The 14,634-nt window shown below is 42.8% G+C and overlaps 1 protein-coding gene across 6 annotated transcripts in view; it reads left to right on the forward strand.

Moving 5' to 3' along the window:
* The window catches only part of MARK1 (microtubule affinity regulating kinase 1), a 180,425-nt gene extending 174,608 nt beyond the window's left edge, over window positions 1-5,817 (forward strand). For 5 of the 6 annotated variants that reach the window (XM_056568382.1, XM_056568381.1, XM_056568378.1 and 2 more), the window contains one exon: window positions 3,933-5,817. In XM_056568382.1, coding sequence (XP_056424357.1) covers window positions 3,933-4,287 — 355 coding nt within the window. In that variant the 3' untranslated portion in view covers window positions 4,288-5,817. The remainder of the gene's footprint in view (window positions 1-3,932) is intronic. The other variant, XM_056568383.1, reaches the window with a different exon arrangement.
* The last annotated feature ends 8,817 nt before the right edge of the window (window positions 5,818-14,634 follow it).

Below are 14,634 nucleotides of genomic sequence, written 5' to 3' on the forward strand. Positions count from 1 at the left end.
CATCACAAGCTGCTGGTTCCAGCGTTTGGAACAGTTCGAGCAGAGAAGTACCCCTTTAATCAAGCCACACCAGATCCATTTCTCTCACAAAAAATTTTGGAGCCAAAAGTTGTATTTTTTTAAATTTTTTTTATTTAATTTATTTTTTCTCTCTTAAATCTTGCTTGTTGACAGGTAAGTTTTTGCATGGTGTCTTTTTGTCCCCCACATTTTATTCTAGGTTTAGTGTCCCTTTAAAGTATCTTTTTTAAAAGTTGTATCCGATGATACTTATAACAGGATAATGTATATACACAACGTTAATGTATATACATGGTATTTGTTACTTTTATCGTACTGGGTGCTGTTTCTGGACAGTCAGTTCTGTCATGTCTCGCTCCTGTATAGACCTGGATAATATCACTAGGTGCCCAACATATTTTACTCCAGAGCTACATTCACAGTTCTGCAGCCTCAGAGCTCAAATCTTCCAGCGCTCCTCGTTGGCTCAATATTTGGATATTTGGAGCAATTCTTTTGTTGGTTTGCATTCTGGAACACTGAATGAAACCAGGAACTATACAGTAATCTGATGCAGATAAAAGTAACCCCCCCCCCCCCCCCCACTGTTAGGGCCCTTTTACAGGGGCCGATTATCGGGTGAATGATTGTTCCTAGGAAAACTTCTTCCTGATAATCGAAACATGTAAAAAGGCCAGCGATTGGCTAATAAGCCCTTGTTTGTCGGCCAACCCAATAAAATCATTATCAGCAGTACATCGCCCTATATAAAAAGGGGATATGCGGCCAATAACGATAAATAGAGATGAGCGAACTTACAGTAAATTCGATTCGTCACGACCTTCTCGGCTCGGCAGTTGATGATTATCCTGCATAAATTAGTTCAGCTTTCCGGTGCTCCGGTGGGCTGGAAAAGGTGGATACAGTCCTAGGAGACTCTTTCCTAGGACTGTATCCACCTTTTCCAGCCCACCGGAAAGCTGAACTAATTTATGCAGGAAAAGTCAGCAACCGCCGAGCCGAGAAGTTCGTGACGAATCGAATGTACTGTAAGTTCGCTCATCTCTAACGATAAATATAATAGGCCACACAAATGACCCAACAATCGTTTAAGTGAACCGCGTAAAGACTGAAAACGGGCGCCGATCTCACTGATCACAGCTAGTTTGCCGCCTCCTGTTGGGCTGTCTAAAAGGGTCCTTACAGGAGCTCAGTTAAAGGGGTCATCCAGGAATAGAAAAAAAAACAGAGCTAATTTCTTTCAAAAAACGGTCCCTGTCTGTCTCCAGGTTGGGTGTGGTTCTGCCGCTTAGTTCCATTGAAGTGAATGGAGCCAAGCTTTAATACCACACACCACCTGGGGACAGACATGGAGATGTTATTGAAAGAAATTAGCTTTGTTTTTTCTATTCCTGGATATAACCCCTTTTAAAGGAGTAGTCCAGTGGTGAAAAAATTATCCCCCTATCCCAAGGATAGGGGATAAGTTTCAGATCACGTGGGGTCCGACCGCTGGGGGGGGGCCCCCCCCCCCCCCCCCGCAATCTCTCTGTACGGGGTCCCGGCTTGCTGGCCAGATAGCGCGTGTTGACCACCGCACGAAGCGGCGGCCGACACGCCCCCTCAATACAACTCTATGGCAGAGCCGGATATTGCTGAAGGCAGCGCTCCGGCTCTGCCATAGAGTTGTATTGAGGGGGCGTGTCGGCTGCCACTTCGTGCTGTAGACAACGCTCCCCCTTCCCGCGGGCTGCAGGGGCCCCGTACAGGAGATCGCAGGGGGCCCCAGCAGTCGGACCCCCCGCAATCTGAAACTTGTCCCCTATCCTTAGGATAGAGGATAAGTTTTTCACCACTGGATATCTCCTTTAAGCTATGAGGGTACCATTACATGGGTAATTATCGACTGAACAGGTTGATATCGCCCGGTGTAATAGGGTCACCAGTCGGGTAGTTTTGACCAGTCAAAAAATGACCAGCTGTCACCTGCAAATCTCCCCGTGCAAGAGCAAAGGGCCACACGTGCGATCCGGCGATCGTATGCACAGCCCCCTCTGCACAACGCTTGAGCCGTGTAATAGGCTATGTAAGCAAGCGCTAGTCTACAAGATCGGCACTTATTTACAGCTCAGCGAGGCCCGGGTATTAGGGGCTTTAGGGGAGTGTCAGGAAACAAATCTGTTAATACATTTCTATGACGACCAGCAGATAAAGAAGTGCTGCTCTGGAGTATAATATAGGCCCTTTCCCACTGTTATGTCTACTATAGGAGAAAGAGCATAGTAAACCCCAAGCTTCAGCAAGATCTATTTCAGCCTACCAGCTTAAAGGGGTACTCCGGTGGAAAATATTTTTTTTTTAGGTCTATATACGTCAACTGGTGCCAGAAAGTTACAGATTTGTAAATTACTTCTATTAAAAAAATCTTTACCCTTCCAGTACTTTTTAGCAGCAGAGGAAATTCTGTTCTTTTTTAATTTATTTTTTTGTCTTGTCCACAGTGCTCTCTGCTGACAACTCTGTCCGTATCAGGAACTGTCCAGAGCAGCATAGGTTTGCTAAGGGGATTTTCTCCTGCTCTGGACAGTTCCTGATACGGGCATCAGGTGTCAGCAGAGAGCACTGTGGACAAGACAAAAAAGAAATTAAAAAAGAACAGAATTTCCTCTGTAGCACACAGCTGCTAAAAAGTACTGGAAGGGTAAAGATTTTTTAATAGAAGTCATTTACAAATCTGTTTAACTTTCTGGCACTTGTTCATAAAAAAAAAAAATGTTTTCCACCGGAGTACCCCTTTAAAATGGAAGAGATGAGAAGGAAATAACTCTTGGTCGTGTTGTCCAATAAGTAGAAAAAAAGCAAAAATGATTTAACACTTGACATTTAAAGGGGTACTCCACTCAAAAACATTTTCTTTTAAATCAACTGGTGCCAGAAAGTTAAACAGATTTGTAAATTACTTCTATTACAAAATGTTAATCCTTCCAGTACTTATCAGCTGCTGTATGCTCCAGAGGAAGTTCTTTTCTTTTTGAATTTCCTTTGTCTGACCACAATGCTCTCTGCTGACACCTCTGTCCATGTCAGGAACTGTCCAGAGCAGGATAGGTTTGCTGTGGGGATTTGCTCCTGCTCTGGACAGTTCTTGACATGTCAGCAGAGAGCATTGTGGTCAGACAGAATGGAAATTTTAAAAGAAGAGAACTTCCTCTATAGTATACAGCAGCTGATAATTACTGGAAGGATTAAGATTTTTAATTGGAAGTAATTTACAAATCTGGTCAACTTTCTGGCACCACTTGATTTAAAAAAAATATGTTTTCCAGCGGAGTACCCCTTTAATGCGGCTTTATTTACATCCTCAAGAATAAAAGTACACCAGCTTCACGTCACAGGTACAAATCTTGACGCGTTTCGAGCGCACGCGCTCGAAACGCGTCAAGATTTGAAGCTGGTGTACTTTTATTCTTGAGGATGTAAATGAAGCCGCATAAAGTGCCATGATGATATGCCGCCACCAGGTTAATTCATTGTACAGTAAGGCCATGTTCACACCTCGGAGTGTCCCCATCCATGCATACATTCCGCAGACTGCGGGCGCCAGCTAGGACCGCATGTGAATGCGCCGTCTCATAGACGTCTGCAGAAAGAATGGACAGGTTCATTCTCTCTGGGGTGGAAATTCCCCCGTGTGCACAGCGCAGCAAAATCACATTGAAATCAATGGGACTCTCGAAATTTCGACGTGTGAACACGGCCTAAGGGTGTTGAGTTTACATGAGGGTTCTGAGGTTTGAAGGAGGATTCCAGCATCCTATAAAGTAAATAATGTTGCTGCCACGAAGGCCGATAAACCGTAATTTGCAGACACTTTTCTAGAATTATCTCCTTGCAGCGTTGCATGAAATTACTACTTGTGTTTCCTTCTTCAGGAGCACTTCCGGGGAGCCGAGAGAGAGCCAAAAAGAAGACTCAAAAGATTCCAAGCCCCGATCTCTACGCTTCACTTGGAGCATGAAGACCACTAGTTCCATGGACCCCAATGACATGATGAGGGAGATTCGCAAGGTCTTGGATGCCAACAACTGCGATTACGAGCAGAAGGAGCGGTTCTTGCTTTTCTGCGTGCACGGTGACGCCCGGCAAGACAGCCTGGTACAGTGGGAAATGGAGGTGTGTAAACTGCCTCGTCTGTCCCTCAATGGCGTTCGCTTCAAGAGAATATCCGGGACGTCCATCGCCTTCAAGAACATTGCGTCCAAGATTGCAAACGAACTCAAACTGTGAAAAGTTTCGTTTTTTTCGACACAACATACAACATCTGAATGTACTGCTGGAAACTCCGCCGCCCGGGAGCAGAATCGGGCTTCTCTACCAGTAACGGGCATTACGTCACTTGGCTGGCACGCACGCCTCCCCCCCCCCCCCCTTTACGTTACAGATAATGCCCTTACTGCAATAAGGTTATACAGGATTCTCTAATCAATTGTACATTTTGAAATTCCGTATCCCTTCTACCGTAAATAAGCAGCCAGTCTCGCGGCTTGTACAGCAAATCCTAGAGAACATTCACCACTCGGTCAATGTGGATAGAATTGTAAAATAGACAATTCATTGCTTTACAACAAAAAAAATAAGCAGATCTTGTATAGCTGGGTTTAGTTTTCTGTACAGACGTCTTTGTTCAGTGTTTTGTTCAGAGAACCACGTTCTTCCTTATTGTTTTGATGATATGACTCTTATTTTAATTTTATTCTATAAATAATTTTTTTTCTCTTCCCAAAAGCCCATTATCGTCTAAACCAATCAAAGAAGAAACAGGGTTTATCCTCATGACTGCACGAAGTCCCAGAGAGTCGCAGACTACCGACAGTACTGCCTAGTTCTTGGCAGTGACCGCCGTCGGGCTGTCCGATGATCCTTTTAAACCCCAAAGATGTGTACAGTATACTAGATGTACCTGGCAGTGTTGAGAGAGCGATAAAGACAATTATGATTACAGTGTTAAAGGAGATTGAGAAATTCTATGTGAAAGCCAGAGAATATTTTTATTTCAATCGAGATTATCGATAACTTCTTCAGCTCAAAAACGAAGGTCTTTACGTCTACTCCTCAAGGTCCAAATGCTGCTCTGCTTCGTCTGTTTCAGACATAGGGGTGTTACGTGTTCGCTCACGCCCCATACCGTGTGTTACATCCACTTCCGTTACTGCAAAGAATTTTCAGAACAGCTTACTTACTTACTCTGCCCCTCTAAATCGTAAACTTTTTTTATTTTTTTTAATCATTTTTGGAAAATCTTTCTTAGGCCTTGCAACAACAATGTCTGCGCATCAGTGTATTACTGATGCACAGCTGGTATTATAGACTCTGCTTTTTTTTGGTGAAAGAGCCATTAGGGGAAATATAAACAGCCAGGAGCCCCTTTGCCACAAAGGTGTTCCTCTGCTATGACTGGAACGTCTGCATGAGCAGGGGGTGTCATCTTTAAATTACTGTGCATAGGAGTATATCATTCTGTAATATAATGTGTGAAGACCTCTAATGTGAGTTACTGCAGGTTTCATTTGGCTGCTTTTGAGGGGGAGGGAGTGCTGTTTAACATTCGGATACTACAGACCAAGTGTGAAAATGTGGCATCCCCAGAGTCCACAATGTCAACTTGAGATGGTCCTGAAAACCCCATTATATCATATACCATGATGTTTTTGGACACTTTTTTTAAAAGGGTTTTCCAGTCTTTGAAAAAACTTTGTGTCTGAATGCTCTCCATATGATACCACCATACTTAAAGGGGTTATCCAGGAAAAAACTTTTTTTTATATATATATATATATATATATATATCAACTGGCTCCAGAAAGTTAAACAGATTTGTAAATTACTTCTATTAAAAAATCTTAATCCTTTCAGTACTTATGAGCTTCTGAAGTTAAGGTTGTTCTTTTCTGTCTAAGTGCTCTCTGATGACACGTGTCTCGGGAACCGCCCAGTTTAGAAGAGGTTTGCTATGGGGATTTGCTTCTAAACTGGGTGGTTCCCGAGACACGTATCATCAGAGAGCACTTAGACAGAAAAGAACAACCTTAAATTCAGAAGCTCATAAGTACTGAAAGGATTAAGATTCTTTAATAGAAGTAATTTACAAATCTGTTTAACTTTCTGGAGCCAGTTGATATATATAAAAAAAAAAAATTTCCTGGATAACCCCTTTTAAGAAATAATTATTTACCTTTTCATTACACTATACAATTCTGTGCAGAACCTTTGTTTTAATGCCGCCAGGGCTTACTATGGGTGGAATTACTAAGGTCATAGACATTGCTTCTCTATACAGCTGCCTGCATGGCCCACTATTAAATTCTGTAAGCTCTGCCTGCTCTTTTGCTCACTATAAAAATAAAAAAAAAGTAAAAACGAAGGTGAGAGAGCTCCATAGTGTAATTCACATTTAAAAGATAAAATATAGGAGAAATGCATAAAAGCCGCTCACCCTGAAAGGTTGTGTAACGTTATACACAACAATGGTAACACACACAATAGTAAAGCGTCTGCTCCCCTCCGGCTGGAGTACAATTGTAGATAGGGTAGGCTTCAGTAGAAACAGCCGGCTGACGAAACTCGGGTACGCGCAGCAAGGATAAATGAGACACAGCTTTAAAGGGGTATTCCAGGAAAAAACTTTTTTTTATATATCAACTGGCTCCAGAAAGTTAAACAGATTTGTAAATTACTTCTATTAAAAAATCTTAATCCTTTCAGTACTTATGAGCTTCTGAAGTTTAGGTTGTTCTTTTCTGTCTGTGTTCTCTGATTACACCTGTCTCGGGAACCGCCCAGTTTAGAAGAGGTTTGCTATGGGGATTTGCTTCTAAACTGGGCGTTTCCCGAGACACGTGTCATCAGAGAGCACTTAGACAGAAAAGAACAACCTTAACTTCAGAAGCTCATAAGTACTCAAAGGATTAAGATTTTTTAATAGAAGTAATTTACAAATCTGTTTAACTTTCTGAAGCCAGTTGATATATATATAAAAAAGTTTTTTCCTGGAATACCCCTTTAATACCAGGAGGCAACGCGTTTCGCTGCGCATGCGCAGCGAAACGCGTTGCTTCCTGGTATTAAAGCTGTGTTTCATTTATCCTTGCTGTGCGTAGCTGAGTTTCGTCAGGGCCGCGTTGCGATGGCTCTTTCTGCAGTGGGGCATGCAGGCAGCTGTATAGAGAAGCAATGTCTATGACCTTAGTAATTCCACCCATAGTAAGCCCTGGCGGCATTAAAACAAAGGTTCTGCACAGAATTGAAGCCTACCCTGTCTACTTTTGCTCACTATAACCTTGTGTTATCTGCTGCCCAGTATGTGAAACATAATCCCGTCACAGACAGGGAGTTATAGAAAGAGCCAGGGAGCAGTGGAGATAAGAGGCATGGGAGGGGGGGGGAAGAGGTAAATAACCACGCGTTTAGAGTACTTTAACATGAATAGGAGCATAGTCATTTAAATGCATCAGAGACTGGCTTATGGAGGCATCTTAGGCTGGGTTCACAACACGTTTTTGCAATACAGTTTTTTTTCAGGTTTTTGATAAAAAAAAACGGATTCCTCAAAACCTGACTAAACTGTATCAAAACGTGTGTACAAAGTTTTATCTGTATACGGTTGAAAACCGTGTACGGTTTGAAAAGTGATGTCCGGTTGCATCCGTTTTTTAAGAAAAAAAAACGCATACGTTTTGAACTTTTCACTCCATTATGAATAAAGTTTCACTTGTTTGATAGAAATTCCAAGAAAAAAAAACAGTGCAAAGTCAAAAACCGTATGGTGAAAACTGGATGGAACAGTACACACATATGTTCTGTACGGTTCCCATTGACTCCCATGTTAAAAAAAAAAAAAACTTATACGGGTCTATACGGTTTTTCACCTGGACCAAAAACCGTGATAGGCCACGGTTTTCTGTCCAGAAAAAAAAAAGTAAAAAACCGTGTGGTGTGAAAAACGGAGACAACCGTATACAATATGGTGCATACGGTTTTGAATGGAAAGTCTATGGGCACGGTTTTCTGTACAGTTGCATACGTTTTTTTTTTTTTTTTTTTTTTTAAGTATCCAAAAACTGTATAGAAAATCGTGGTGTGAACCCAGCCTTATAGTGACTGCTATAACTGCATGTAAAGCACTTACCGTACTTACACATTTTTAAAGACCAGGAAACCCTTAATAAGAATCCATTGCATAATTGTCGTCATTTGGGGTAATGGATTTTGCACCTCTGTCCCTGGGGATGATAATAAATGAAGCAATCATCTGATGAGTATGATCATACACTGGAGCTTGAACCTGAGCCAGCATCCTGATAGGAGTACTAGCGTCTCCATAAAGCCAGATCTTTTATTTTATTTTTTTATTTTTTTTAATCACCTTTGATAGTATAATCGAATACCCTATGATGCAGGACAATTTGCCATAGATCTGTTCACATAATTTTTTTTATTTCATATTTATTTTTATTATTATTTTTTGCTTCTGTTGGAGGGGGATATGTCAGGAGAGAATCCTTCAGCCTATACGGAAGCTTTCATCTCGTAGGTATACAGTGTCATACGTTGGCTATTTGCGCCCGTTGTGGAAAAGTGTACATTTTTACTGGGTCTCCCAGCAGACTGTGCTTTCCTGTACCACAAAGGAGGAATGCTTACACAAGGTCTGAATAGAGCTTAAAGGGGTACTCCGCCCCGAGACATCTTATCCTTTGGATAGGGGATAAGAAGTCTGATCGCGAGGGTACCGCTGCTGGGGACCCCCACAATCTCGGCTGCAGCACCCCAGACATCCAGTGCCGCTGGGGACCCCCATGATCACCTGGCGTTCGTTTAGAGCGTCAGGTGCAGCGCCGGTGGCTCGTTATGTCACGCCCACGCCCCCTCAATGCAAGTCTATGGGAGGGGGCGTGACTTCCGTCACGCCCCCTCCCATAGACTTGCATTGAAGGGACGTGGCCGTGACGTCACGAGCCGCCGGCGCTGCACCTGACGCTCTAAACGAACGCCAGGTGATCATGGGGGTCCCCAGCGGCAAGACCCCCTGCAATCAGACATCTTATCCTCTATCCTTTGGATAGGGGATAAGATGTCTAGGGGCAGAGTACCCTTTTAACTTGCAGAGCCCAGCATGGAAAGATCTAGGTGCATTCATAAAAGTATCCAGAAATTCCCAATTAATTCAACAGTGTTCTTGTAGTTTATTAAATAAAATTGATTGAAATTAGCAAAGTACATGCTCACAATTTGTCCTGTTTGGTCCCCAAGATCATACTTGGCAACAGTCTTGATTTTACCAGGAAAACCCCACAAAAGGGAAGGAGTCTTTGTAAACCCTACCCAAAAGTGGGTGTCAAAGAGGGGGGGGGGGGTGGCATTCCCAGCCAAGGAAAAAGGGGTTGTCCGTGGAGTAAAAAAGGTTCTTCCTGTCTTGTTCCTCAGAGCTTACTTCTGCATGTCTCGGATGTATACCTTAGCCGGTGCCAGGCGCGGTCATCAAGTGCTTGTAAAACCACGCCTGCTCAAAATGTCCAATAGCTGCAGGATGTCGTCACACTGTGGTGCAGCCGAAGCATCGGGGAGCAGAGTAGGACCTTTTTTGCACCCCCTGACATCCCCTTTAAATGTTCCAATTTTGACCGATAAGGCGTTGGTAACTATATTAGATTTATACAGGCCTTGAAATCTCTAGACTAAATTGGTCCAGAATCAACAGTACTAGGGTGTGAGTAGTAAACTAGGAAATGCTCCAGGCTGGACAATATTTTGTTTAAGTAAATGTAATATGGCAAATGAAAATGATCTGATTGGCTAAGATCTGAATCTTAAGCAATCGGCCATTGTTTTGTTTTGTCTTGATAGATTTGTTCCGCTTTTGCAGTGCCCCGATCACATGGAAATATCCCTAGGAGACCTCAGATTGTTGTATCTGGCTTTTCTGGAGCACTTTGAAAGCAAAGCAAATGTTTAAGATTAAACAAATTGGACAAATGGTTAGAATGGAATTAGGGCCAGTTTACTGTAGATTCGCTCTGCTCTGTTCCTGGGGCTCTTTTCGACATCCAAAAGCCAATCATGGAAAAAAACATGGTCCCCTGCAGCTCCCGTTCGCCTCTATCTGCTCCCCTGATCTTCTCCTTACTTCCTGCTTCCGAGAGGAATACTTGGTGAAGGACCTGCCTGCTCAGCCAATCACTGGCCGAGATGGGACCTCATTGTGGCCAGTGATTGGCTGAGCAGTATGGCACCTTCTCAGGAATTCACCTTTCTGAAAATATGGCAAAACTCCTGCCATCAATTCCCAGCTTTTGCCCTTAAAGAAGTACTCCACCCCTAGATCAGATGTCTGATCCCCAGCAATCTCCTTGCTGCACCTGACGTACGTTTAGAGCATCGGGTGCAGCGCCGGAGGCTCGTGACATCACGTCCACGCCCCCTCGTGACGTCACGGCCATTCCCCCCTCAATGCAAGTCTATGGGAAGGGGTGTGACAGTTGTCATGCCCCCTCCCATAGACTTTCATTGATGTCACGAGCCTCCACCCTGCATCGCCAGTCGTCCGGCACGGAGCAAAGTTTGCTCCGTGCACTGGATGTCTGGGGTTCAACAGCCGAGATCGCGGGGGTCCCACCTTTGAATAGGGGATAAGATGTTTAGGGGCAGAGTACCCCTTTAAGCAAAGAAGAGCTCATTTGCATCCTTATTCTCATGAAGCATTGCCTGCAAACAAATCTCCCTACATTGCTGGGTCTCTTCAATGAGAATCCTTATCCTATCTGAGCAGGTTTTCCTAGATAAACTCTGAAATAATAGATAGCAAACAGGGATAAAGTCATGGCCGTAAATGTTGGCACCCCTGAAAGTTTACTAGAAAATGAAGTATTTCTCACAGATAAGGATTGCAGTAACACATGTTTTGCTATACACATGTTTATTCCCTTTGTCTATTGGAACCAAACCAAAAAAAGGAGGAAACCAAGAAAATTGGACATAATGTCACACCAAACTCCAAAAATGGGCTGGACAAAATTATTGGCACCCTTAACTTAATATTTGGTTGCACACCCTTTGGAAAATGCAACTGAAATCAGTCACTTCCTATAACCATCAATAAGCTTCTTACACCTCTCAGCCGGAATGTTGGACCACTTTTCCTTTACAAACTGCTCCAGGTCTCTCTTATTGGAAGGCGCCTTTTCCCAACAGCAATTTTTAGATCTCTCCACAGGTGATCAATGGGATTTAGATCTGGACTCATTGCTGGCCACTTAAGAACTCTCCAGCGCTTTGTTGCCATCCATTTCTGGGGGCTTTTTGACATATGTTTGGGGTCATTGTCCTGCTGGAAGACCCAAGATCTTGGACGCAAACCCAGCTTTCTGACACTGGGCTGTACAGTGCGACCCAAAATCCATTGGTAATCCTCAGATTTCAGGATGCCTTGTACACATTCAAGGCCCCCAGTGCCAGAGGCAGCAAAACATCATTGACCCCCACCATATTTCACTGTAGGTACTGTGTTTTCTTTGTAGGCCTCATTCTGTTTTTGGTAAACAGTAGAATGATGTGCTTTACCAAAAAGCTCTATCTTGGTCTCATCTGTCCACGAGACGTTTTCCCAGAAGGATTTTGGTTACTCAAGTTCATTTTGGCAAAATGTAGTCTTGCTTTTTTATGTCTCTGTGTCAGCAGTGGGGTCCTCCTGGGTCTCCTCCATAGCGTTTCATTTCATTTAAATGTCGATGGAGAGTTCACACTGACACTGCTGCTCTCTGAGCCTGCAGGACAGCTTCAATATCTTTGGAACTTGTTTGGGGCTGCTTATCCACCATCCGGACTATCTTGTGTTGACACATTTCATAAATTTTTCTCTTCCGTCCACGCCCAGGGAGATTAGCTACAGTGCCATGGGTTGCAAACTTCTTGATAATGTTGCGCACTGTGGACAAAGGCAAATCTAGATGTTTGGAGATGGACTTGAGATTGTTGACCTTTTTTCAACAATTTTGGTTCTCAAGTCCTCAGACAGTTCCCTTCTCCTCTTTCTGTTGTCCATGCTTAGTGTGGCGCACACACAGACACACAATGCAAAGACTAAGTGAACTTCTCTCCTTTTTATATGCTTTCAGGTGTGATTTTTATATTGCCCACACCTGTTACTTGCCCCAGGTGAGTTTAAAGGAACATCACATGCTTGAAACACTCTTATTTTTCCACAATTTTAAAAGGGTGCCAATAATTTTGTCCAGCCCATTTTTGGAGTTTGGTGACATTATGTCCAATTTGCTTTTTTTTCCTCCCTTTTTGGTTTAGTTCCAATACAAAGAAAGGGAATAAACATGTGTATAGCAAAACATGTGTTACTGCAATCCTTTTCTGTGAGAAATACTTCATTTTCTCGAAAAAATTTCAGGGGTGCCAACATTTACAGCCATGACTGTGTATTGTTATATGCAGCTATAGAACTATACTATGGCGGTAACATTTGCAGCTCAGTCTTAATGAATGGGTGTGATTTATTCCATTACTGGGCGCGCTTACATGCGTGTAGTTGTTGTGTAGCCAAGTACAGTAGAAGACCTCTCCCTGACACTAACAATGGTAAACCTGCCCCCCACCCCCGTCCTGAGTTACAGCTTCACAGGATAATAGTTTTTTCCCATTTTTTAACAATTTTTTTTAGATCCTGTCATAATCTAATGTGTAAATTATTTGGGCAATGTTAGGTTTGCCATGTGGGTGAGCAGTTCCATAGTTCTTAAAGGGGTGTTCCGGCTCTATACATCTTAGATAAGATGTATGATCGCAGGGGTCCCCCCCCCGCTGGAGACCCCCGCGATCTCAGTGCAGCCCCCGGCATTTTGTGCCGGGCGCTGCCTCAGAGACGGGGGCGTGATGTCACGGCCATGCCCCCTAGTGACGTCACGCCACTCCATTCATGTCTATAGACATTAATGGAGTGGCGTGGCGTCACTAGGGGGCGTGGTCGTGACGTCACTATCCCGTCTCTGAGGCAGTGCCCGGCACAGAATTCTGGGGGCTGCACAGAGATCGCAGGGGTCCACGGCGGCGGGACCCCTGAGATCATACATGTTATCCTGTATCCTTTTGGATTGGGGATAAGGTGGGACATGTATCAAAGATTTTACCCCTGTTTTGTGTGTATTTTTTGCGCAAAATTTTGCGCAAGCCCTTTTTTTGCGCATTTTTTTGCGCACGTTTTGGTAGAGCATGTCCTCCAGATGTGGCTGAATCGGGGTACCTTGGAGTGACATCTATAGTACACATGGATTTATTAACTGCGTACTTTTCCTTTACACCAAAAAGAGAGCAGTTTTTTTTTTTTTTGGGCGCAAATATAAGCCATCTTGGACTTAATGTAGCGAGATGCTCTAAATCATTGATTCTATCTTCCAAAGAGTGGATTGAGGAGATGACTATATTTACCCGCAATTTATGAAGCTCATTGCGCTTGATTGATAAATTTAGCGCTTCTGCGCATAATTTAGAATTCGGGAAAAGGGGTAAACTGCTTCTACCATACACAAATAATGATACATGTCCCCCAAGATGTATAAAGCCGAAATACCCTTTAACCTCCTACATAAAGAAGGTATGATCATTGCTAGCTGTAGAACTAGGGCAAAACTCGCCCTACAAGTGAGGGAAAAAAAATGAAGATTGAAATGGCGGCACTGATCACGGCAAAACCATTGTGCACCAGTGACACAACTCCTTGGATTTCTTCAAAACCTTTTTGGCTACAGCCGCTGCAAGGAATTTGTTGGGTTCCTGGACAGTGTTTGATATCTCGTCCATACGGCCTTTCTCTTGCTGTTATACCTGGTTATTTTTTAATTTAACTGAATTATGTTGCGGCCAAATGGCCAAAATAAAAAAAAATGGCGGCCCTTCCTGTCCGTCTGTGCAAGGTACACTTTTAGCCATTTCAAGGAATCACAGAAGACATTCAATGCTGATCTTCCTATCAATATGTATATCTGCAAATATATAGTCTGTATAAATATCTTTTTTTTTTTTTCCTTTTTAGGAGGAAATTTACCTCCAATTTGCTATTTTAATTTTTTTGCTTTTTTTTTTTGGTTAGCCGGATTTTACAGTCGCTTTGCATGTCACTGTGGCAGTGGAAGAGTTTATTTATTGCCCCCAGGCAGGGCCTGCGCGGGGTCCTTTTTATTTTTCAAATTTTTTGTTGATGTAAATGATCTCCGGGTGTGTTCACTTAGGGAATTTGATTTCTTTTTAGTCACGCCTATGTGATCGTAAAAAAATTCTCGCTGACATTATTATTTACCAGATCTCCCCCCTCCCCCAACCACCCCTCCATATTTATTCCAGCTCATCATGCTTGTAATGTGCCGCTTTTCAACAAGGCAGTTGCCTAAAAAATTATAAATATATATATATAAATATCTAAACTTTTTTTTTTTTTTTTTGAATTGGTAAAAATGGAAAAAAAAATTAAATAAAAAAAATAAAAAAATAAAACCACTAGTGCTGGTACATTTTAATACATGTTATTTTGTACTGAACTGACCTTTTAGAGGTTGATTGTGCAATGTTATTTAATGT

The sequence above is a fragment of the Hyla sarda genome, chromosome 3 (genome assembly GCF_029499605.1).
Source record: "Hyla sarda isolate aHylSar1 chromosome 3, aHylSar1.hap1, whole genome shotgun sequence".
Lineage (NCBI taxonomy): Eukaryota > Metazoa > Chordata > Amphibia > Anura > Hylidae > Hyla > Hyla sarda.